General features: G+C 35.2%; 1 protein-coding gene across 1 annotated transcript in view; it reads left to right on the forward strand.

Moving 5' to 3' along the window:
* Window positions 1-24,454, forward strand: part of SYNE1 (spectrin repeat containing nuclear envelope protein 1) — a 279,857-nt gene that overhangs the window by 92,742 nt on the left and 162,661 nt on the right. The window contains exons 27-42 of the mRNA XM_053939505.1: window positions 1,840-2,007; window positions 3,490-3,666; window positions 4,943-5,083; window positions 6,109-6,269; window positions 9,065-9,215; window positions 12,456-12,683; window positions 13,216-13,314; window positions 15,027-15,214; window positions 15,320-15,443; window positions 16,570-16,736; window positions 17,946-18,099; window positions 18,375-19,003; window positions 19,644-19,823; window positions 21,306-21,456; window positions 22,965-23,123; window positions 24,110-24,292. Of these exons, the coding sequence (XP_053795480.1) occupies window positions 1,840-2,007; window positions 3,490-3,666; window positions 4,943-5,083; window positions 6,109-6,269; window positions 9,065-9,215; window positions 12,456-12,683; window positions 13,216-13,314; window positions 15,027-15,214; window positions 15,320-15,443; window positions 16,570-16,736; window positions 17,946-18,099; window positions 18,375-19,003; window positions 19,644-19,823; window positions 21,306-21,456; window positions 22,965-23,123; window positions 24,110-24,292 (3,060 nt within the window). The remainder of the gene's footprint in view (window positions 1-1,839; window positions 2,008-3,489; window positions 3,667-4,942; window positions 5,084-6,108; window positions 6,270-9,064; window positions 9,216-12,455; window positions 12,684-13,215; window positions 13,315-15,026; window positions 15,215-15,319; window positions 15,444-16,569; window positions 16,737-17,945; window positions 18,100-18,374; window positions 19,004-19,643; window positions 19,824-21,305; window positions 21,457-22,964; window positions 23,124-24,109; window positions 24,293-24,454) is intronic.

Here is a 24,454-nt window from a genome sequence, read left to right on the forward strand (position 1 = left end):
TGTACTCCATGGGTAGCAAAGCCCTGAGAGTACCAGGCAAAAAAAAAAAAAAAAAAAAAAAAAAAAATTCTTCTGCAGAATTGGAAAGTATCATAGTAAATGTTTCTGCAATCAAAATGTCCATTTTGTTAGGTTTTTTTTTAAATCAGTTCATAGTGAACATTGTCAAAACCATGGTGTACATCAGCTAGTGGATATAGAATTTCATTTTAATAATGATTTATCTTTTATGCTGAAATAAAGCACTACTTTGGGGTTGTTTCTAGTAATTAAGGATGTGTATCACATCCTAAACTTGCAGGAAAAGGCTGCAATTCTTTGAGGCCTGAATGAAAAGGAGATACTGTAACTGCAGAGATCATGGGAAATTTCTAACTCATAACAAGCAAAGCCTCTCAGAAACACTGAACCCTTGAGTCCTGTGGGCTCTCAGGGAACTTACTGGTTCACAGTTTATACAGTTAAAAGAAAAATCAGGTGAAACAGAGCATCTTGCACTTAAAAGGTGGAATAGACCTGATTAAAAGCAAAAAAAGAGTTCAGGAAAGAGAAAGAGTTCAGACTTCAGATTTCACTGTTGATGTCAGTTCTTGTGGAGGCTTTATAGGGGTTTCAAATGTATAAAATTCCTATGTATTTATTGAAAGTTCTCTAAATTTCTGTGGTGTGAAAGCTGTTTGGAAAGTTTGGGCAAGAAATGTAATTTCCACTTGACTGCAAAAAGCTTAAGTTACTGTCTTTTTTTTTTTCTTTTTTTTTTTAGTTTTCTGGGGGTTGCCTTTAGGAGTTAAGTTAAATCACTTGCTTTTTGTTTCCTCTAAAAGTCAGAACTAGAAGTAAGTTAATGAGAGTAACTTAATGAGGTTAATATAAGAAAATAAGAGGTTAAATCTATACTTAGTTTGAATCTAAAAGCATAATCTAAATGTCACTATATTATAGTTAAGCAACTGCTGATTATTAGAAGTCTGAATTCTATTTATAAAGCTTGCTAATCAGATAAATGAGGCTGTTTAGGCAAGAACTGATACTGGGCATTGCCAAACTTCAGCAATAGTTTTGGAGACTAAAACCTAAATATTTATATAACGGGAAATTTAATGGCTTGAGTTCAAATGACTCTCCAAAGTAAAAAGGAAAGGAACAGGAAAAAGAAAAGGAAAATTATCTAGAATTGTTTATGATTAAAACCTTAAAACACAGGAACTGTATGAGGAACAGAGCCTGAGAGTCAGCTACATGTATTTGGCTGAATCACACAAATAGAGAAGACCTTTCTGGTGTGTTTAATGGCCTCTTTCTTTACAAAATGTTTCTTTCTTTATAAAATGTTGCAAGCTGAGACTGGATACTGCAGCACATGCACAATGTGGTCCATAAAACCAGGGTAATTCAGCACTTTAATGAATTTATGATTCACCAAAACACTGCGCAAGACAGTCCAAATGGCAGCAAAATTTTTTTGTGTGTTGAGTAGTGCAGGTGTTTTGGAATCTGGGTCAGCCTGCAAGGATATAATGTTTTCTAAGTAAGTAAGTAAGTAAGTAGCTGTCACATAAGTAGCTATTTGTCATATGGCAGTGTAACAGGGAGTATGTTTGAACAAGGCAAAGGTCTCCCCAGTCACATTTTTAAGTTTAGAGACACTTTTTCAATGTAAAGTTAAAAGTGTCGAAAATACTGGATATATTAAATATTAAAAAATGTTTAAATATTAAAAAATGTTTAAATATTAAAAAATGTACTGTATTTTTGAAAAGGTATTGCAAATATAAATGTACCCTTAAAATACAGATGTGTCTTTCAACATGAAATACTTAAAGTTATCTGTGATGTTAGATTGAAAACACCTTAGGTGCTGTTGGAGACTGTGTCCAGTACAAAGAAGAAGTTAAAATTGCAATTGAAGAGTTAATCAACAACTCTAAAGAAGTCCAAGCAGAGGCTGAAAAGATCCTGGATACAGAAAGTTTATTACAAGCTCAGCAACTACTGCTTCATCATCAGGTAGGGCAACTACTCATGTCCATATCCAAATTTTATAAAGACTAATTTATGTAATTACAAAATTTTGTTACGCCCATTAATATGTCTTTATATTATAATTTGAAAGAGTTATAAAGGAAACAGTCCTATATGGCCTAGAATTGATTTCTTTTAATGAAAAATGTTTTCAGTATCTTTTAAATGTTATTTGTCAATTTTTATTTCATATGGGTTTTTGGGACACAAAACACTGAAAAACAAGCTCCATTCACTTTAAATTTTGGATGAGTGTACTCTGCAGATTCTCCCTTTTAACCTTTTTATACCTTGAGTTTCAGATTCAATCATGATAAATTGGGCACAATTCTGGCTTTGGAAATTTTTCTATTTTAGCAGTTTGATGTGGCCCCAACTCTAAATATTGGAGGGAAGGTGTTGCTTTAGCCTCATTTCCTTCTCTGGATAGCTATTTTTGTGTCAGATGGGCCTCCATTCTGTAGGAGTAGAACAGGAGGTTTTTAATGCAGTGATAATGGATCAAAACACCTACAGACTACAGTAATAATCAATGGTATTGCTTGCATACAGCAAGAATCACAGCTTTTAGGGCCAAATATGGGAAAATAACTTTTTGAGCTGCTCAAAGCTAATAAGAATAGGAGTCATTTACTGCCAATGTTTGGACATTATTTAAGTTTTTTATATTAGCATCTATTTCTGTGGAGTCAGACAGCTTGGTGTCTGACCAATCACACCTGTGTCTTATCTAAACTCTTTGGTATTTATAAGCACTACTGTATGTGTTAAGGTTTGTATTAATTCCCTAAATATTCCACATTCCTTTTCCATTTTAGGAGAGGTAATAGAAGTAGTTAACTTCTCCTTGAGCTCTTTTTCTTGCGATATGGAGTCTACGAAGGCAGAAACAGATTTTCACGCTGACCTGAAGGTACCCAGAGTAGAACTGAGCTAGTTTTGAGTTTACCTAGCAAGGCTGGCTGGGTCAGGCATGTTATACAGGAGAGAGGATATATTCTCAGGAGTTTCTCATAGTGCTGCAAATCAAAAAGACCTCCAGGACAGAGTTACACAACATAGCCACACCGTGCTGCTCTCTAAGGCTGATATACTGCTTTGTTCAATCTGAGGCTCCAACCTTTGCCTCAGGAGTGCAGAGCAGATGTGGATTCAGTCATGAGGAATACATGCACCTGTGATTCCTGCTGTGGTTGCTCAACAACTGCGGTTTCTCAAATATGCTTTAGATAAATGGCCACATTTTCACTCTTTTTCTCCATGCATATGCCACAAAAGGCAGCATTTGACATTTTGGAAGCTAGCATGTATACTTGATGAGTGGGAGACTCTCAAGAATACTTGCCCCAGTTTGTCCCTTTGTTACTGTCATTGCATACCCCCACAAAAACAGAAAGGAGCTGCGTTGTTCCAGTTTCACAAATGGGCTAAAAAGTCTAATCATTCCTGCTGGATGAATCCTTTTAGCAAAGGACGAGGAGACTCCGTGCAAAAAGGCAAGATGTGCAAAAGCAGATTTCCCAAGCCAAGCGGCTGCAGATTGAAGGTGGGCTGCCCAGCACAGTACGAGATGATTTACAAAAATTAGAGGGAACATTGGAGAACATGCAGCAGACTATGGAGAAACGGGAGGAGCAACTGCAGGTGGGTCTTTTGCTCTTGAAAATAAGACCTCATGCTTACTTCTTCCTCATTTTCTTTTTTTAAACTTACTAAAACCCAATTTTTTTAATATCAAAAAACTGAGCTCATTTACTCACCTTTGACTCTTGGTCCTAGGGATTTTCATGATCAATACCTCTATGAAAACTTGCTGAAGCTGTATACCTCTTAAAAAATAAAGAAATAGCATTCTGTCTAGAAGTGTTTAAAAAGTTTCAGCTATTCAGTCATAATAGTTAACAATTTTTAATAATTTATCTGTGAATTTATTTTTCAATGTCTCTTCTCTGGTTACTAAAGATGGCATTGCTCTTTAGTTGAGGGTCTTTAGGTTGGATATCAGGTTAATAACATCTGATGTGCAAATATAATCCTCACAGCTACTGTGTGAAATACGTGCTGTGATCCTAAATTTAAAGAAGGAAGAAAGTCATGGGGAAATCAAATTAATTGCTTCAGCTTGTATAACTAATAATGAACTGAACTGGGATTATAATTTATAGCTCCTTGCACCCATATGTGATTTGCTCTTTACATGTTTCTAAGCAGAATGTTAATCCAAATGGCTGCTATTCCATGCAAATGTTTAAAGTCAACAAATTATTTCCCATGAGAAAAAACAATATGAGAAACACAATCAATAAACCTCAAATAACTTCTTAATACAAGCACTTATTATTGAAACACATTTTTCTTGAAAAATTCCCATATGTACAGTCTTCATCTGTGCATCAGAATCAAGAAAATAATTGTTTAAACTGTCATAGTTCTTGTGACTTGTAATTAAATGCGGTAGTTAATCATAATTCACCATTATCAGAAAAGAGCAAATAGGTCCTTATGTGTGATTTTCCTGTGAGTAGGGATTTTCTTCTAAATTTTGCTGTAATTTATTTCATTAGAGAACTTTAAAATCCTTTTGATACTTTTTACTACTTATCACCCTAAGTCTCTGCATGTATTATTTTAGATTTCTTACAGGACATTAAAATATAAGATTTAAATATTGCTGGCAACTTAGATAACAGTGCTTTTTTGCACAGCATAATATGAATCAGCAAACATTCAAGGAAAAAGTTTTATTTAGTTTAGAAGAGTTTAATCTACTCAGTCTTGAGTAGATGGCTTCTCAGGAAAAATTATTTTATTTTACGTCAAGACTTTTTCTATTTTCCTTTTTCAGCAATGTACAAAGAAAATCTCATTTTCTCCCCTTTGATCTCCTTGTATTCCTTTTTTGGTTTTGTTTGTTTTTTAGGTCACAATAAATAAATGGGAGCAGTTTGAAAGAGACAAAGAAACAGTAGTAAAATATCTCAATCAAGCAAGCTCTGTACTTGAACGTATCTTAAACTTTAGCAGTTTAGAGAGCCTCTCCTCAGAACTGGATCAGACAAAGGTACTGACTGTGTGAAATGCAGGAACTGACGTGTCTTTCTGCCTTGACTGTTGACATGGGCTGAGTGTATTGCCTTCAATCTTTCCATGGTTTCCCATTAGTGCCCATGCAAATTGCATGTACAGATGAGAGATCGCATAAACTTTCCACAGGTAAAAAGTCATTTTGTGAAAAAAACACGAAGGATTTCTCAAAGTTTGCATCTGAAGCATATGTATGAAAGTTAATATTATTTTGAGGACTTCCCATTTTATGCTCAATAATCATCTATGCTGGTTATCCAGTGTTGAGCACTTGTATGTCAATGTTATTAGGGTGCACTTTGATAAGGGTGTGTGGAATGTGACAAATAGCATTCTTAGCCCTGAGAGGAAAAAGGAGAGACGTCTACCCACCCTATGGGCAAGAGCCATAACATGCCATTTGTCCTTAGTAACACAGAATTATCCCAGCCCATTTTATTTACTACTTCAGAAGTAATAACAGTGCTTGTTATTCCTAAGTGCCATGGTTTACACACCACTGTTAACCTTTGATGAAGCCAATAATAAATTATACCTACTTTGATTATGCTCAGCATCAGTTTTTCTGGTGTGTGGGTTTAATGTTTGTGACAGAAAATAATGGCTAAACAAAGTGAAAATAAAAAATATGAGGTACTGCAAAACTCTCTTGGTGAATGGTGGGGATTGAAAAATTAAGTAAAGATGTATTATTATCTTCTGCAATGCAAAAATAAATTACTTGAAGAGCTATAGAAGAAACTTTGATTTTTTGAGTCAAAAACTTTTGTACATACAGCATCCCTTGATAAATTTAATTCAATCTGGTTTGGTCAAATGGACTTTTCTTAAATGCAACATGAAATTAACTTTCTCCAGAGATTGTTTTTATGTATTTACACATTCAGAATAGACATGTAGGACATGGGTACTTTTTTCCAACCATTAATGTTGAGGAAAAATACTTCTTGTTTAAATATATGAAACTCTATGATTGTATTAATACACATTGCATCCTTACAGGAACTTTCTAAACAAACTGAAGCAATGGCAGTACAGGCTGAGAATTTGGTGAAGAATTCCTCTGAGATACAGCTTGGTTCAAAGAACAAGCAGTCCCTTCAGCATCAGGCCAAATCAATCCAAGAACAAGTGAAAAAAATGGAAGTTACTCTTGAAGAAGAGTATGTTCTTAACAAGTCCTAATATTTATTCTTCACTTTAAGATTGTATCAGATTTCTAGACTACCTTGTCAGCATTTTGTGTTGTCTCATCAGCTCTGTCACTTACTGCTTTCTCTGGCATAGTAACCAAATTATGGTACCAAATATGTCAAAAGAGTGTGTGCAAACTAACAAATTGTTTTCTTTTAATTATATGTAGTTCATAAAAGTTAGTTACATTTAACCTGTCATTTATATTTAAGCCCCAGTCTTGTGAAGAAAGGATAACTGAGCTCATTCTTGGGGTATTGGACTCTTTGGGAAAGAAAAATCTCAGTTAGACTACTACAGCAGCACATTTACCACATTCGCCTCATTTTTCAGTTTTCAACTTTCTCTATAGGGGTGTCAAAAAGTGCCTTCATCTTAGCTGAATGCCCATATTGTATTTCATGGGCATTATCAAAAGCTGCTTCTGCTGCCAAAAAAACAAAGGCATCATTTTCCAGATTTTGTTTAAAAATGAAAGGTTCTAGCTCCAAGGAAAGCTTGATTAATATTTGTAGCTTTTTGTATTTGTAAAATATTCTTCCCTTCTCTCAAGTGAGTAATTCAGTTAATGAACTTGTTACTCAGATTCAGAATGTTGCTATTCTCATTTTATCCCTATACAGATATCTTTGTATGTATGTATGAAATCAGAATTTTTGCATACTGTAGATCTGATACACAAGTCATAGATACCTGTGCCATTTATATTTTGTCTTACTGGAATTACTCCCTTGAATAATTTACTGTATAAGATTAAGCAGGTACCATCACCTTGAACAGAATACGAGCAAAGGGCAATACCCAGACAATTGGGGATTTTTTCCTCATAATGACTACTGTCATGCTAATCTGATTTTAATTTAGTGCATTTTCTTCCTGATGTGAAAGAACAGCTATAAACCAAAATAACTAGCCTGTGCAGCAAATGGTGGTCTGACAATTTACGTAATGCTTTCTCCAACATGAAGTGCTAGAGCGATTTGCAGTCAAATTCTACCATCTCTTACTAAATATTTTACACATTATTTTCTCCACAGTAAGAGAGAAAACTAGTTTGATTGTTCAATCTAAGAAATGTGTCTTTCCAGCAATGAATATTTGCTTTTTAAATAAAGTAATTTATTTTTTAATAAAAGTCATCATTGATATACCCTTTCAGTGTAGATATGAAATAGGTTTTAGTTGAATGTATGGATTATACAGAATGTCTGTGGTAGTGTGACAGATAGTAAAAAGCCAAATACCTTCTGTAAAAGATGCAAATGCATACAGCAATGTATAGGGTATCTACAGAACTCACAGTAAGTATGTAAGAGTTATATTTTAACTTGCATCATCAATAAAAATCTTGGCCGAGTAATTTAAAGTGAAGTTATTCCAAACTCCTAAGTTACATAGTGTGCCAGTGAACAGGAAAAGGAGAGAAAAGTTTGGGCAGCTCTTCACAGTCAGCTACTGCAACAACTTAGCCCATCTGTCTTCCAAGGCAATCATGCAGAGCTGTGCAGTATGTTTGGGGTTATATTCTTTACAGTCTGTGGCTTTCTTAAAGAAACTCCAACGAAGGCATGCAACAGCAGTTGTGCCACTGATTTGGTTCTTGGATTCTGATTTCCAGCTGTGTTTTCATGAGCTAGATTTGAATGAAATATTTTTGCACATTGTTTTCCTACAAATAACTTGAATTTGCATACACTCTTATCAGTAAATGGCTGTTGACATTCCTATTTTTTTTTAATTTTGAAAATAAATAAGAAAAAATAAAAAGGTCAACTTTTACATTTTTAGGCTACATTTTTCTTAAAGCTTCCTCTAGCTTTAATGAGGGGGGAAAAAGTTAAGAACTTTTTACCACGGAATGGTTTTTAGGCTATATTTAGAAGGAAAATGTATTTTGAAATTTTGTAATATTCAAACTTTTATGATGAAACTTTAATATTGTCAGTGAAATAGAAAATGTGTGTTTTGCAAGCTGTGTGCAGGGCCTACATTAGCACTAGTTTCAATTACTTGAAAGGAGCAGAAACTTGTATACTGGAAGTTGATGTTGTTAGGCCTTGTATAATGGCCTTCTTACTTGTAACAAAAAAAATGGGTGCTTTGTTTGCAATCCTAGACATAGAAAAATCAGTCATAATCTGTCTCTGTTTAATACACCTATAATGTAAAACTACTAACTCTGAGGGAGCAGAGTCACATTTGTTGTTGATTCTTTGGCTTGATAGGAAATCATTGCCACAGCAAACATGAATTTCCTATAAGAGGTGGAGATTGCTGTTATAAAAAAGCAAGATCAATAAAGCAGTCAAGCACTGGTGACTGTGTGTATGTCCACATTTCACTGGTTTTAATCATTCTGGTCTAGGGACTAAGCTATGAACATCTATGCACTCAGTTATCTAAATTATGAGATTTCTGATGTAATCATCATTCCATATTATTTCATAGAAATTTCATCCTGTTGATGTTCCTTTTCCTTTCTCCTCCCACTATGATGAGATTCTTGTACAGCTGGTGAATAAAGCTGTACTTTCTTTTACCTCTTGATGTCCCCTCTCTTGCTAATGCATTTGTTTGACTTTTGGTGCATGGTCTAAGAGAGAACCATGTTTGAATTTAGGTGCGCAACTTGATCCTCTAAAATGAGAACTTTTTAAAAGTTCTCCTGTAGATTGAATAAGTTCCATTTTTATTTTAGCAAGAATATGGGCAGCTTCATTATATTAAACTGTTTATTCTCTCTAATTGATTTGGTTAATTTTAGTATTAAAAGCATGGAAATGGTGAAAAACAAGTGGGATCATTTTGGCAATAATTTTGAAGCTCTGTCCAACTGGATAGCTGAACAAGAAAAAGAACTGGAAACTTTGGAAACATCATCATCTCCTTTGGACATACAGATCAGCCAAATCAAGGTGATTAGTTCTTGTTACATTTAGTATTAAAAGCCCATTTAGCTGTTATTTTGGTAGAGGCCAAATGAGAAAAGAGGCATTTTACATGTTTCAAAAATACATGATGAAATGATGGCACATTTAATACATGAATATATCAAGCAGTAATGTCTTATAGAAACTAAAGGAAAATTCTTACAGGCTGCCTTCTCTTTTAGTGTTTAGTTTACATATATGAAGTCTTTGTGTGTATGGTTAAAAACATGATTTATACCCTTCTTATTTTTTGGGTAATCTCAACAAAATAGCTACATAAATACAAGTTGGGTGGGTTTTCTTTTTTTTTAACATACAACAGGTAGTGGCTATAGAACTTGATTTTAATCCTGTAAGCTAAAGTTATAACTTGATTTATGTATCTTTTATGCTGAATTAATAAAGAAACTATTGCTCTTGGCAGCTTGAAAACCTGCATAACAATTACTGTGATTGTATTTGCACTGTCTTTGGTTCCATGTACATTCCTGTAGTTACACAGTGGTTTAGTTTCAAATTGCTGACTGAGCTGCATATTGTCTCCAAGCATTTAATCTCAAGGGCTGACCTTGTATCCTTCCACAAATGGAAATGTACCTTCTCTGGAATGGCTTGTTTCTAAGGGTACAGAGTTTTTCAATAGGCAGTGCACATTGCCATTTTCTTTTTTCTGTGACCTCCTTGTTCTTCAGGAGGTTCACAGGTGTACAGCTGCTTGCAGACCAGCTTGACACTATTTCCAAAGGATCCTATTAGGCACTTGTTTCATGTGACAGAAACAGTTTATCAACAGATTATCCTGTTCTTAATTTGTTCACAACTTTACAAAGACTAAATAAATAAAATCTCTTGACTTCATCATTGAATAACAAAATAATGTTTGAATTCTTGCTTCATCACAATTCAAAAACAGTTTCCTTATGAAATAATATGTATGCACTTATTCCACTGGCATATATTATAGTGTTGTCCTGCTTTTCAATAATTAGTGGACAGGATTCCAGTGTTTAAGACAGAAAATAAGTGCATCAAATGATGCTAATATTGCATTGCAGTGTGTCAGTTCTTGTCTGTATAAATGGAGCCTTCTTAAGTCCTATTAGCCTATTCCAACCAAGTTCCCAGAAAGGTTGTTCCTTACTGTAGATGCAGATAAACAGTTATTTTTACACTGCATTGAAAGTTTCTGAAAATTCCATCATAATTCTTACACATTTAAGCACCATGGTCAGCAGATGATGTTTATGAACACCTGAATGAACAGGCATAATCCAGAAAATCCTCCACATAAGGCACAGGGAACATCATTGTACCTCAGGTGAACTAATGAGCTTTATGAGCTGCGATATGTGAAATGTGTCATCCCACCTCCAATGCACGGACATAGCCAGAGATTTGCTTCAGCAGCATTGCTTTGTGCCTACTTAGTATATAATTTCTACTACACCACACTGAACATTTTAACATAGGGCAAATTACAAAAAAAAAAGAAAAATAGTGTGCTCCTTGACACCTTTGGCTGACCAGATAAAAAGCCTGGGGTCAGCTGAATGTAATTATCCTACATGGTAGTGGTAATAGTCTGCTTTTGGTGACACTGATTGCAAAGCCCCAGTGACTTCAGCAGAGCCAGATTTTCACCTACACATTTCTCTGAAATTCCTGGTGGAACAGAATGGCAGTTATCACAAGTAGTTACCATTGGTGGCAGACTCAGTGCGAGTTTGAAAGCCTCAATTATCCACCTTCTTTTATGTAACTGAGTGAATTTAACAGAATAGCGTAGGAGTGAGAAAGCACTGCCTCATTTGTATCTGCTGCATTGTTAGATAATTGCAGCTTCAGGGCTGCAAATCCAGTATTTTTCCTCAGCAACATGTTCTCATGCAAAAAAAAAAAGGTAATTTATAATCCAAATTAATTCAGAATATATTGCATAAAGAGAAACTATAAATTCTTACAGCACCACATTTTTTTTCTGACAGTCACCTTGCTAATTTTTGACTGAATATTGCAGTAAGCCACTCCTGAGCTTTATAATGGCTTTATAAGAAAAAAAAAGCATATTTTTATCACTATTGTATTAGAAGTTGGGCACTCCCTATGCTTTGAGAGTGCATTTTCAAGAAAGTTTTTGGTTGCTTTCATGTATATACATATCCTAAAGTTTTTTTTATCTGAGAATGCTATTGCCTATTTCAATTTCAAAGAACTCACTTGGATCTTTCAAATCTCTCTCAATGGGTGTTGTCCATTGCTTTTGAGAGCTCCATGGACATGATACATCTTCAGTAATTAAAAAAATAAAAACCTGTTGTGAAAAAAAATCTTAATTGGTGCAAAAAATTCCTTGGTGACAACTGAATAAACAGCCAATGAATGAGAAACACTATATGTTTCTATTTTGGATGATGTAGCTGCCAAGTTTGCCTCTAATTTGTAATAAGACAAGTACAAAATAATAGGAGACAGTTGCTGTCATGCAGCTGCTGAAATGTAAAGCCAGTGCAAGTTTGTCTTTATGCATTTACTAATTGAGGTACCAGACAGATAAAAAATTGCCAAAAAACACTATTATCCTTGTTTCATGATTTCCTAATTATACTGTAATATGGTTCTTTATTTAATCTTCTGCCTAAGGGCACACTCACCCTAACTTATGACCTAATTAAATTTATCCTTTATTATACCATATTATTTTAAATTAGAAAAGGAAAATCATCTCTCTGTTTTCTAATCATGGCATTTATTTGGTAAGTCCTTGAAAACCTATTAAACATAACTAAGCAACTGTTAGGGTTCAGCTCCTTGACAATACTTTTTCAGTGACACAGTCATGTTTTCCATCTTCTGTTTATTTTTAATCTTAAAGAGATTTCTGTACTACTCTCCTGTGACAGGAGAGATGCTAAAATATGAACCATCATGTCTTTTTGAAAATATGCACCTCAGCCTATTCTAATTGTTCTTCATACACACTGGTTCTAGGGTAGCCTAGAATGTATTTTAAACCTTTGCCAGAGATAGTTTCAAAAAGAAAAAGGGTATTCAGAGGTCATATTAAAGACTTTGGTAACTAGTTATTTCAAGTGGTCAATGAACTCTCCTGTTATGTAAATTTTTGATGGTGGATGTTTGTAGCATAGAGAAAAAGGGAATTGGAAAATATTGTTCTAATAATTAAAAACTTATTTTGAATCTTTTCACTATTGCTTTACATTTTAGGTTATTAATAAAGAGATAGATGGTAAAATAACTGGAATCTCAAACCTAGAAGAGGAAGCCAAGTCTTTTTCCCAGTTTGTTACCTCTGGAGAATGTGCACATATTAAAGCCAAACTGACTCAGGTCAAAAGGTATTGGGAAGAACTGAGAGATCATGCACAGAGACTGGAAGGAACAATCACAGGGAATGCATCAGCACTGCAGAAATATGAAGAAAGTCTTAAACAGGTAGACTATGAAAAATCTAATGGATTGTTTGCAGCAATTCATAGAATTACTCTGTATTTTTCTAAAATTGACTATAAAATGCATATTGTAACAGGATAGACTAAAATAAATAAAGGGGATTTGTAAGGTAATTGCTAGATCTAGATACATAAATTTGTGTTTTGAATTACCTAAAATGCAGCCTCGGAAAGACAGTAAAATATACGCACTCAAAAATTATGTTGTCTTCTAGAAAACCTATGTGATTCTCCTGGATATTGCACTATTGAACCACATCCATACTTCTTATAAACACTTTTAACATTATTCTTTGGTTGAAAGGAGGTTGTAGAAAATAATTTAAATATTATTATTGCCCCAGCTGGAAGGAACTGAGCATGTTAGCATCTTTTAACTTCAAAAGGCACTCAGCACTACAAAGGCTTAGGATATAAAATTCTCTTAGCAGGAAACATTTAAAAGATGTTATTTAAAGAATCATTTATGTAATTCCTGCTGGTTTTAGCTTCTGGTTTGCCTTTTTCTTTTATAGGTGCAGCAGTCAGTGTCTGAATTTGAAGCTAAATTAGCTGAGCCTCTCACATCATGCTCTTCAGCAGCAGCAACATACGCAGCCCTTCAGGATTGCACGGTGAGCATGTGGCCAGCTGTTCCTGGCCCTGAGCCCAGGGGCACGGTGCCACACTGGTCTCCTTACAGAAATGCCAGTAACCCCCAGACCAGGGGCTGCCTGATGCCACACAGATCAGGGCAAAGGCAGAAGGATGCAGGCGCTGCTTTGTCTGGGTGGGCAGCCTCAGAGAAGGCTTAAGTACTTCCTCAACTATTTCTTGTCACCATTTCAGACAGGATTAGAAAGTTTCTTCCTCAATTTAGGGGGAAAGAAAACATAAAAGTACCACTTAGTCCTTCAGGTTATTGGTTTTAACTTGATGCATCTAAAACATTATGAAAAACAAGAGATAAGAAACAAGTCTATTGGACATTTTTCCTCTAAGGTTTTCATGAAACTTGGGTTTTGGTATAGGTAATCTGTGATTAAAGAAAATACATCCTTGGAAATAGTTTTTCTTGGGCAATGAAGAGACTGGACAGAGTTTCAACTTGGAAACTTTTATCTGTAATGCTAGGAATCCATGAGTATTTGGAGATTTGGTTCAGTCCATTACAAAAGAAAAACAAGTATTGGATTGGTATTCAAGCTACAAATAATCCCATCTCAGGGAATTTGGTGTAGTATTTTTGTTTGTAAGTTCTGAAATGCTTTTTAAACAATAAGTATAGCCTTTCTTTCTAAGAAAATATTACAAAAAATTTTAGTCATATTGGTCTTGCAGTAAAATGCATACAATGTCTTCTGAACTTAGTGATTCATAACTGCTTGCAAAGGCTGTTTTCAAGGGGAACCTGACCTGTCTGCTTCAAAAAGCTTGATACTAGTTAAGGAAAAATATTTTACATATGGGGAATTTATTTAGATAGCATTTGTAATCACCATTTTTATTGACTTCTAAACATTATGAATATGCTGAGTATGCTGTTATAAGGTCTTATTTTCTTTAGGGGATCATGGTGATTAAATACCTTGATGTGAAATTATCAGCAGCTTGTTCCTGTATAATTAACATTTCCTCCTAGATATGATTTCTTGTAATTATAACAATTACCATTGTTGTTACTATTGCACACCTGTGAGCTGGAATGTTCATGAACTTAAATTGGTTTAATTTTGTGCTTTTCTAACCCACTGTACTACATTTCAATAATTTTCATATGGACAAGTTTCCCAGCTTTCTAGAAACAGCAACACTGGAAAATGTAGTTCACATTAGATGTCATTTCTATGAAAAGAATCTTTAGCTAATGCTGACAGAAGTTCCAAGTAACTCTTCCCTACTTCTCCCATGTCTTGACATTGGCTGCAAGTCTAGCAGTTCTCACCTGTTGGATTGTGGTTTTGAGTTTACTCTATATAAATAAGAGCAACTCTTAGATAGACATGAGGGAATCTCAAGCTTTTCCTGAATTTGGAGCTTTGTCCTACATGGATGATGCTGTGTCGCATGCCCATTCAGGAGATCTGACTCTTTTGTTGCAGAGATTTTTCCCTTTAGCACTGTTCCTAGGGAAGTCTTTAGCCACTACAATCTAGTTCATTGGTATGCTGGGAACATGTGCCCCTAGGGTGGACCTGAGCAAATCTAATCTATGAAGTGACTTCATGATCTGATGGATGTAGCATTACTTCAGACTTATGAGTAGAACTAGAGAATTTTTCCCACCATTTTTACCATAACTCTGTTGTTTATGTGTGTGGCTTCTGTTTCTTTTATTTTTCACTAGGACCTTTGTCATACAGTGGAAAAGCTGAGCAACTCTCTGGCCTCTCTCTCTGCCGGTGTCCGAAAGGTGGCCAACAAAGAAAAAGCTGCTCAAAAGGTCACAGCATTACAGCACAAATATGAAAAAGTGCTGGAAAATGCTAAGGAGAAACAGAGCTTATTAGAGAATCTTCTGGCTCAGTGGCAGAAGTGAGTAAACTCCCACCTCTGTTGTGATGGACACAGAGACCTTCCTGGGCTCAGTGTGTGAGACTGAGAGGATGACTTGGTAACTCCAGGTTGTGATTTTGCTAGGCAGGAGAAGGAGCTGTGTGCCTTCCTGGCCTGGTTGGAAGGGTGCGAAGCTGCAGGCAGGCCTGCAGAGCAGTATGTTTCTGCTGACAGAATTAAGCTGGAAGGTGAACTGCAGGCACTGCAGGTATGTTTCAACTGAAATATTGTCCTTCTGCATTTTCTGGTTTATTTCTGTGTCTTTTAAAGGAAGGAATTGCTTGATTATAGCCTGACAAGTCAAACTGATTCAGGGCTTTGCAAATCTCCTAGGAGGTATTACATTATCACTTTCTATTTCTCAATGACTTCACTATTACTTTTAACTATAATATGCCAGCTAAGGAAAAAATTAAAAAGGTGCCTTGGTATATCCTATTATTTATCAAGGAAGGACATCAGTCTCCTTGTTAGAAGATCCCTTCTCTAGGGAAATGCCTTTATTAGGCAATACTTCTTTTGTTTGCATGTGAGGAAAGGTTCTCAGATGAAAAAATGCTCGAAGATTTTGAAATCAAAATGGAAGTCTGGTTCTGATTTTTTTTTCAAACACAAGACTTTCATCCTATTCTAAATTATGCCTTCCCTTTGAATTTTTGTCATTTGTTTTTAGATTAATATGAATCAGTTGGCCAAATGTAACATCTTTTATACTTTCCTTGAAGCCAAGCAGAAAAGGAAAATTAATTGAGGGGTTGGGTTTTTTGGTTTTGTTTTGGTTTGGTTTTTTTTGTTTTTTTTTTTTTTTTTTTTTTTTTTTTGTTTGGTTTTGGTTTTTTTTTTTTTTTTTTGAGTGTTTTTTGTTTGGGGATTAGTTTGCCGTTTGGTTGCTTGTTATTGGGTTTTTTTGTTTGTTTTGGGGTTATGTTTGTTTGGTTGGTTTTGGTTTTTTTTCATGTTTTGCTTTATTTGTGCCAGTTTGCAACATTTCCTCACAATTCTCTTGCTGCACACCAAATCTATTGCAAAATGTGGTGTCAGTTTTAGCCACTGCCATCATACAATAAAGCTGTATGGAAAAGTCACACTTTGTCCTGGAGGAGAGAAAAATACTAACTTAGATGAATCCCTACTGAATTTAGCTGTCCGAGAGGTGTTGAGTACCTGCTCGTCCTAATAGGCCTCAATTACTCCAAGGATTTGCCTCAGCTCACTCACTTGACTCAAAGTACTGTACTGGAAATCTGTAGCTGGTTTTTTTATTAGGTTTTGTTATTTTGCATAATGGGTTGCCATGCTTAAACTAAAAGCTTTTCGTTCCATTGTTATCCCAGGATTTGCGAGCAGATATTGAGTCCCATACTTCTGTCTATGAGAGTCTTTTACAGTTAAATGAGTCGCTGTTTCCAACTGCTTCAAAGCAGTGTGTGAAAACAATAAAAGAAAAATTTGAAGAGCTGGATGAAAGGTGGAAAGCTTTACCACAAATTGTTGATAAAAGGTTTGTGCTTCAGAGTCTTTTCTACTTGTTGAAGTAATCAATATCCAGATGTGGAAGCTCAATCCCAAATCGTGTTTTTTACAGTATTACCATTAGGAAGACAAAGGACATACCAATCCCTGAACTCCCAGGAATGGGGAGTGGAGAATCCCACACATTTATGATGCCATCTTTTTGACATATACTCCCCCTATTTTTTTTTTTTTTTTTTTTGCTAGAAGAGTCTGTTTGAAGGAGTGTGGGACAGGAAATGAAGGCAGTGTTGCATTTCCTCAGTTCCAACTTCCCAAGCAAATTCCAAAATCTCCAATAATCTGTTCTTGATTATTTCAGTCATATGCTTTATTTTGTGCAAAGCCACACTATTGTAGTTTTTAACTCACTTTGAAATTCTAATTTGCCATAAATACTATAAATGTTCAGTTGTTAGGCTGCTGGCTCATGTTAAGCTCAGAAGAACTGTCTCCTTTATTTGAAACTGTATGTTATCGTATATTTAGATTTCAATTCTTTCCATGATGAACACACATATTTTACCATGCATAATGTAGCTTAAATAATAGATCCTGATCAATGCCATAATCTTCTAGGTGCTTTGTCAATATGATTGTTTTACAATATAATGATCTTCTACACGTTGAAAGTTAGGTAGAGAAACGTGTAAGGGAAATGGGAAGGTAATTGACAAGGTCTTTTCTAAGGTTAAGGTTTAGACTTGGTACTTCAGTACTTAATTCTGCTGAGTACTCCTCTGGACAGATTTTTCTTTTGAATTGCATTCTTCTGGTCAGACTTTACCCTTTCCTACTTCAGTGGATGTTGAATATGAAATTCCTCACCCCAGACCTAAATTCATGAGACTCTTGCCATAATTCAGTGTTTCACATGATAGGCAAGACTCTATCAATAACATTGTCTTTGCTGGGATTACACTCATAAAGAAAATTTGAAAAACATACCTTGGTTTTTTGGGGCACCTCTAACTGTTGATATAAATAAAAGAGTGGAAACAGGAAAGATCCAAAGGTGTTTTCAAATGTTATGTTATTCCCCAGAATTAAAAAATCAATATGGCAAACTAAAGTAACATTTCCTACTTTCTTTGCATCTGACATTGATTTTGATGCTGGCCAGTCAGCTGTGGGTTTGATTTTGGGAAGTGATTAAATTGCATCAAGTGCTTTCATATTTACATCTGACCTTCTGTAGGATCAACTTCCTTCAATCACTTGTTGCTGAGCATGGGCAGTTTGATGAGCTCCTGCTCAGGTTTTCAGACTGGATTAAGCAATTTCTTGCTGAACTACAAGCCACTTCAGAGATAAACACAGCTGATCAACAACTAGCTGCATCTCACAATAAGGTAAACTTCTGGATGTAAATATTAAAGACGGAGAAATTGTACAGTGCATTTGGCTATATACTCATCTAGAACTAGCAAGTAATTTATTTGTGTGAAAACCAATATGCTGTTGAAGTCATATATAGACTTGTTATTTGACAGTTTTAAAGCAAAATTGTAACCCTGAATTTTTCCTACTGAAAACTCCTCAGTAGTACTTGTTTCACTTTGTAAGTTCAGTACTAAGCTCTTGATTTGAAGAAGAAACTCAGCTCTGTTTTCTTTCTTCCCCATAGAACCACTCATTGGAAGTTGAAAGTAAGAAAAAGGAGTTGCAAAGTCTGAAGGAGCATGTAGAGAAATTGAGTTCTTTCAGCAGCCCAGATGACCAGCAGACATTGCAGGGAAAGACTGAAGATTGCTTTCAGATCTTCCAGGAGGCAAGTCAAATAACTAGCCAAAGGCAGGATGCCCTGGATCAGTTGCGAATATTCCTGGAGCTCCATAGTGCTGTATCAGGAGTGCTCCATCAGCTGAGGCAGACCGTGGAGAAAACAGGAAATATGGATAAAGCTAAATCTGAATTACTGGAGAAGGAACTCAATGGTGTTATTAAGGATCTTAACAAGTTGGAATCTGATGCTATCAGTTTGGATGGTTCCCTTACTAAGGCTCAATATCATCTGAAACACAGCATTTCCGGGCAGAGGACCTCCTGCAGGGCTATGGTGGATAACCTGGGTGTGGAACTGGATGCAGTTCAAAACCTGCTGGGAACCAAACAAAGTGAGGCAGAAGCTCTTGGAGCCTTGCAAAAATCTTTCATGGAGCGTAAAGAGCAGTTGCTGAAGAGCATTGAAGATACTGAGGAAAGGGCTGACAAGGAGGGCCTGAAGGAGACAACACTACAAGCCCTCCAGCAAAGGTAAAAGCATTGACACTTTCACACTTGATTGCAATCTCTAGACCTTTTATGATTCATTGGAGGCATGTGTGTGTCTTCTTCCTGGGTACTTTATTTCTTGCCAAGCGCATGTATCTACTTAATAAAATTTTGTAAAGAAGTGAACTATTTGGATGCACAAAACACTGCTAATCTTTTATATTAAAGAACAGTCATGAAAGTCTACATCTCAAAAATGTATTTTGTCCAAATGAATCTGAGATCCAAATAGCTATTAGAAATCCCATATAACATAACTATTTCTAGCTTGCAGAACTGAAGATTGTACATGGGATGATGGAATTAAAAACACTTATTGTAATAAAGTATTAATCTAAATATCTGAATATATTTCCAGTTGACTGTTTGAAGTGAAGGCACATATATATATGTACGACTTTATAGCATTATATGTATCAGAAAAATCACATTCTGAGCCTAGTTCTAGCAGAAAAAAACCCCAAATCCCTATATTGTAGGAAATATTAGAAAAAGGAAGTTTTATGCACAGTAACACTAAGAACAACTGTTTCATTCTTTCTTTCTCCTCCATCTTATCCAAAAAAAAAAAAAAAAACCACGTAAAGATGAGTAAATTTGAAACTGGTCTTTTAACTTACAGATTGCGGATCTTTAACCAGTTAGATGAAGAACTGAATTCTCACCAGCATGAACTTCAGTGGCTCATGGACAAAGCAAAACAAATAGTCCAAAAAGATATCACACTTGCTCCTGAGAGTGACAAAGAGATAAATCGCTTAGAATCTCTGTGGAAGGACACCAAAAAAGCTATACATGAAAAGTAAGTAGAACTTTAGCTTAAGCTAAGAAAGGAGAAGATGGGGAAAGAGACAAGTTATTACACGTACTATCTTCCTGCTATATTAGTTACAGTGAAAAACAGGACTTGTAGGTTAAATACTTAGTCGAAAATGGCAACACATTATTAACAAGAATATTTGTACTAGTTGTACTTATACTATTAATAAGGCCACAGATAGGTTCTCAGTGTGACAGATATACATTTTATTACATACATGCTATATTGTATATAATTGTTTTCTGAAAGATAAGAATTCTCCACTGAGTTCTTGCTATCACTCTAGCTGGCACATATTCTCCTTCTAGCACAAATTTTCATTCCCTATTGGTTATGTGTTTCTGACAGTTCCCTATTCAGCAGTCCTAGATAATTTTTAAATTTAAGTATTTCTGTCTGCCCTAGAGGACAGGTTTATAATAATCATTATTGTGTAATCAGTTACAGTGTCTGTATTTGACACATGATCAGATGATCAGTTTTATCAATGAAAGTTGATAACTAAAGAAGCTAAAGAAACCAGAGAAAGTTTTATCATACCATTTTCTTTGTCTTAACTGCCTCATGATGATCTGCCTTAAAGATGATCATCTTTAAAGAAAACTAGCAATGTTTTTTCTCTCATATAGACAAAATTTTAGACCCTCCTGAACCTACTTATTTTGGAGAGCTCTTTGGAGCATTCAGAGAAGAGCCAGCTCCTAAAACAGTTGATCCTCTTTTGTGACAATGTCATGTTTCCCAAAATCTTTTCATTGAAAAACACTGTTTTACAAATACACATTGCATATATCCAAAGTATCAGTTTTGCTTCTGTCTCTTCAGTATAAACACTAGGAACGGATTGAATAGGTCTTTTTCCTCTGTCCATTGCCTGAGCATAAATAAGGTTTCCTGGGGGGCGGGGGGGGAGGAAATTAGGCTTGATTTTAGCAGAAGGCTAATTTATTCTCAGTAGAAGGGAGGTAAGTTGAATATAACATTTTAGTCCCAACAGCATGCATCTGACAATTGGAGGACAAAATAGGCAGACCTTAGTATGCATTGCTTTAGTCTTTATTTCTGCTTCCTTTTACCCAAAAAAACACTCCATGTTAAAGAAACAAGTTGTAGGGTTTTTCTTAATTAACTGTGAATGGCACAATCATTATAATGTGGTTTTCAGTCAAAAAGATGCTAAACTTAGGAACTGAGAAACTTGAATTCCAGTTCTAGTCTTTCTTTTGCTGAATTCAATTGCTTTAGTATATGATATGAGATGGCAATTCACATTCAGGTCTCTTCAACAGGATGTTTTGTGATAGAACAGTGATTTGTAAACAAAAAATTTTCATATTTCCTTGGCTGCCCAATTCATGTTTAGCACTGCATCCTGGTTTTCCCCTGGTGAATTGTTATGTCATGTTCTCTATCCTTCAGAAACATGACAGCAAGTGGTACTAACACAGCTTTTTCATATTACAGAAAGGAGCAGTCTTGTGTTCTGATCAGCCTGATGAAGGAATATCAGAGCTTGAAGTCAACAGTAATGAAAGTCATAGACAGTGCTAACGGTGTTTCTGTGACCAAATCCATATGGAAGGATCATGAAGATGTCAGGCGAACATTATCAAAGGTAATGACATATATTTTCCTTTCAGGAATTTTAATGATTTTTTTTATTAAATGGACATTTTTTTTTTTAAAGATGCCTTTGATCTGTGTTTAAAGCTCCTTGAATTTACTGTCAAATTTTGTCATATTGATGCTCAGAGTTTAAATTGTACAGATTATGATGAGGAAATAATATAGCCCTTTTTTGCATCTTGGGGAGATCTATTGATGTGTTGCTAATGGCAATGCAGATTCTTAATATAGGGAAAGCATAAATGAAAAATAGTGAAAGCTCTTTATATAAAATACATTGAGAATGTATTCCTATCATAGTATGAAAGGATAGTTCTAGTCAACATATTTCAATGTTTTTCTATATTGGGTAAATTTTGGAATAGATAAAAGGTTACAAAAACCATGAATTGCACACATTTCTGATGTGTAAAATTTTTATGTCTGTCTCTTTCCCTGAGAGGACTTCTGCCATGGTGTATAATGTTGATACTAGCCATTGAGCAGAGATAAGGTATTTGGATCCCTACATTGTATTAATTTCACAGGACTGTATTTCAAAAATACTAAATTCTGCTGTCCATCAGCCTGCGAAGATAAACAGTTCTGAGTTAAATACTTTCTGTTCCTTTGGAGGGAATTTAACTTGGAACCCTATTGAGCTCTTGATTCAAAATCTTTCAGTCAGATCTGTATAAACCTTATTCTAAACTGTGTGTGTTTATGGCCTCTTTCAAATAGACATCTTAAAAGAACAAAAAAGCCAAAACAGAGTTCACCAGTGTAAAAAAGAATTTCATGTAACTTCCACATCATTCCTTTGAGACTTGGGCTGAGGACAATTCCCTGCTGCAGCCATGGCCACATCCAGGCCTGAAGAAGTTTGAGTGCAATAAATGATTTGGCCATAGTGCATACAGATTAGTAGCTTATTGTTAGTACTGCTCTGTAGTACTTGCTGTAGAAAAAAGCATAAGATTCTTACTGTGATCTGTTCTCAGCATTGTCTTTTCAATGACAATGTTTTAAATATTTCCCTATGCCTAGGGTTGCAAACTTAGTAGCACTGAACATTTTGTCTAGTTCCTTTCAGAAGTCATCTGTACTTTTGTTTTCCAGAATTTCTAGTAGTGATGGCATTTTTAATCCTAAATTTTATTTGCAACACCCTGTGCTATATACCTTGCTATAACTCCTGAAGCGATTATTCAATAATGAAGAATGGAAAGGCAAATAGAAAAATGAAATTTCCCTAACCAGAAAATATCTGGTTACCAAGTGGAAGAAATTAAAAATTTGTTACTGCCACTTGTGTGCTTTATTTATAAGAACAATCAGCCTATATGATTATGCTCATGAGAAAACCATGTCAGTTGCTTTGTATTTTGTGGAGTAGTTAAATATTAGATATGAGAATTAAGAAATTCATGGCACAGGGCTAGGGATGGGTACCTGGAGAACTGATTTTTCTTTCTTTCTTTAAGGCTTCATTAAACAAGCAAATATTTATGTCCACAGCATGAAGCTGCCAAGAATGATCTGACTGATAAACAAAAAGACCTGGATGCTTTCATTAATAAAGGAAAACATTTGTTAGCAGAACTGAAAAGAGTGCATAACTGCGACTCCACTGCACTGAAAACAGATATGAACTCTGTGCTGGACAAATGGCTAGATGTAAGAATCTGGTGTTTATATGACAAATATAGTTTTTATCTTTGGCTAAGCTTACAATATTTCTATTTTCTTAGGATCTAAGAGTACAATTTTTTAGTAAAATTTACTTTGAATTATAACTCAAAATCTTAGCGGGATTGGGCATCCACTGTATGCACGAAGTTGTGACATCAATTTGATAGATTTTAAATTATGTATTACAGGAGTGTATGAATGCTACTACTGTACATTTGCTCACTGTGCAGTTCCAAGCATGAATTTGGGTTGGTCTCACACCTAATGTATACCAGCAATATTTTATTGAAGTAAATTGGACTAAAAAGTTCGGCAGTAAATTAAGCTAAATTATGAATATAATATTCATATTAAGCTAAATATGAATATGTTGAGAAAGACTTCACCCTAGGAGAGAAACATAACATAAAAGCTAATTACAGAATCATAGATTGGTTTGGGTTGGAAGGGACCTTAAAGATCTGGTTCCAACCCCTTGCCCCCGGGACAGGGGCATCTTTCACTACACTAGATTGCTCAAAGCCCCATCCAACCTGGCCTTCAGCATTTCCACAGATATATCTACAATGGCTCTGGACAATCAGTTCCACTGTCTCACCACCCTCACATTAAAGAATTTCTACCTAAGGTTTTATATTTTCACATTTATACTGCTTTAGTACCAAATTTCTACATTATAATAAGAAGGATAAATGTAGGTTTTTTTTTAAAAATAAAGTTTATTTAAACATTAAACTCTTTTCCAGTAAAAAATATACAAATATTTGGAAAGAGGCACATAAGATTTGTGTTCATTTTATGGTCTGGGTAAGTAAATTGAAATTAGAATTCAGAACTTAGAACTAAATCCAAGAAAATTATTTTACCCAGGCTTACTCATTATTTTTGATGCATTTGTCTTATAACTGTCTGTAAAACAGAATCTAAAATTAATTTGTGAATGGTATTGATATATTATTCTTTCCTAAAAGGTGTCTGAAAGAATTGATGAGAACATTGACCAACTGAGTGTAAGCATGTCTCTATGGGATGACATCCTGAAAACTGGAGATGAATTGGATGGATGGTGTAATAAGTGCATTTCTCAGCTGAATGAAGGCATCAACAACTTCAGTAACAGTCAGAGAATGGAAGTCCTTCTGAAAGATTTCCAGGTTCTTACTCATAAATCAGTGATTAAAATGTTGTGGGCCAAAATGTCAAGTGATGTTCAGCAGAGAGAGAAGACTGTGCTGTTGTAGACCTCTGTGTCCTCTGTTCAAGTGGTGGTACCCAGCAGCTAGCTGAGAGCATTCCTGTCCTTTTTATTTGAAGGT

This window comes from Vidua chalybeata, chromosome 3, assembly GCF_026979565.1.
Source record: "Vidua chalybeata isolate OUT-0048 chromosome 3, bVidCha1 merged haplotype, whole genome shotgun sequence".
NCBI lineage: Eukaryota > Metazoa > Chordata > Aves > Passeriformes > Viduidae > Vidua > Vidua chalybeata.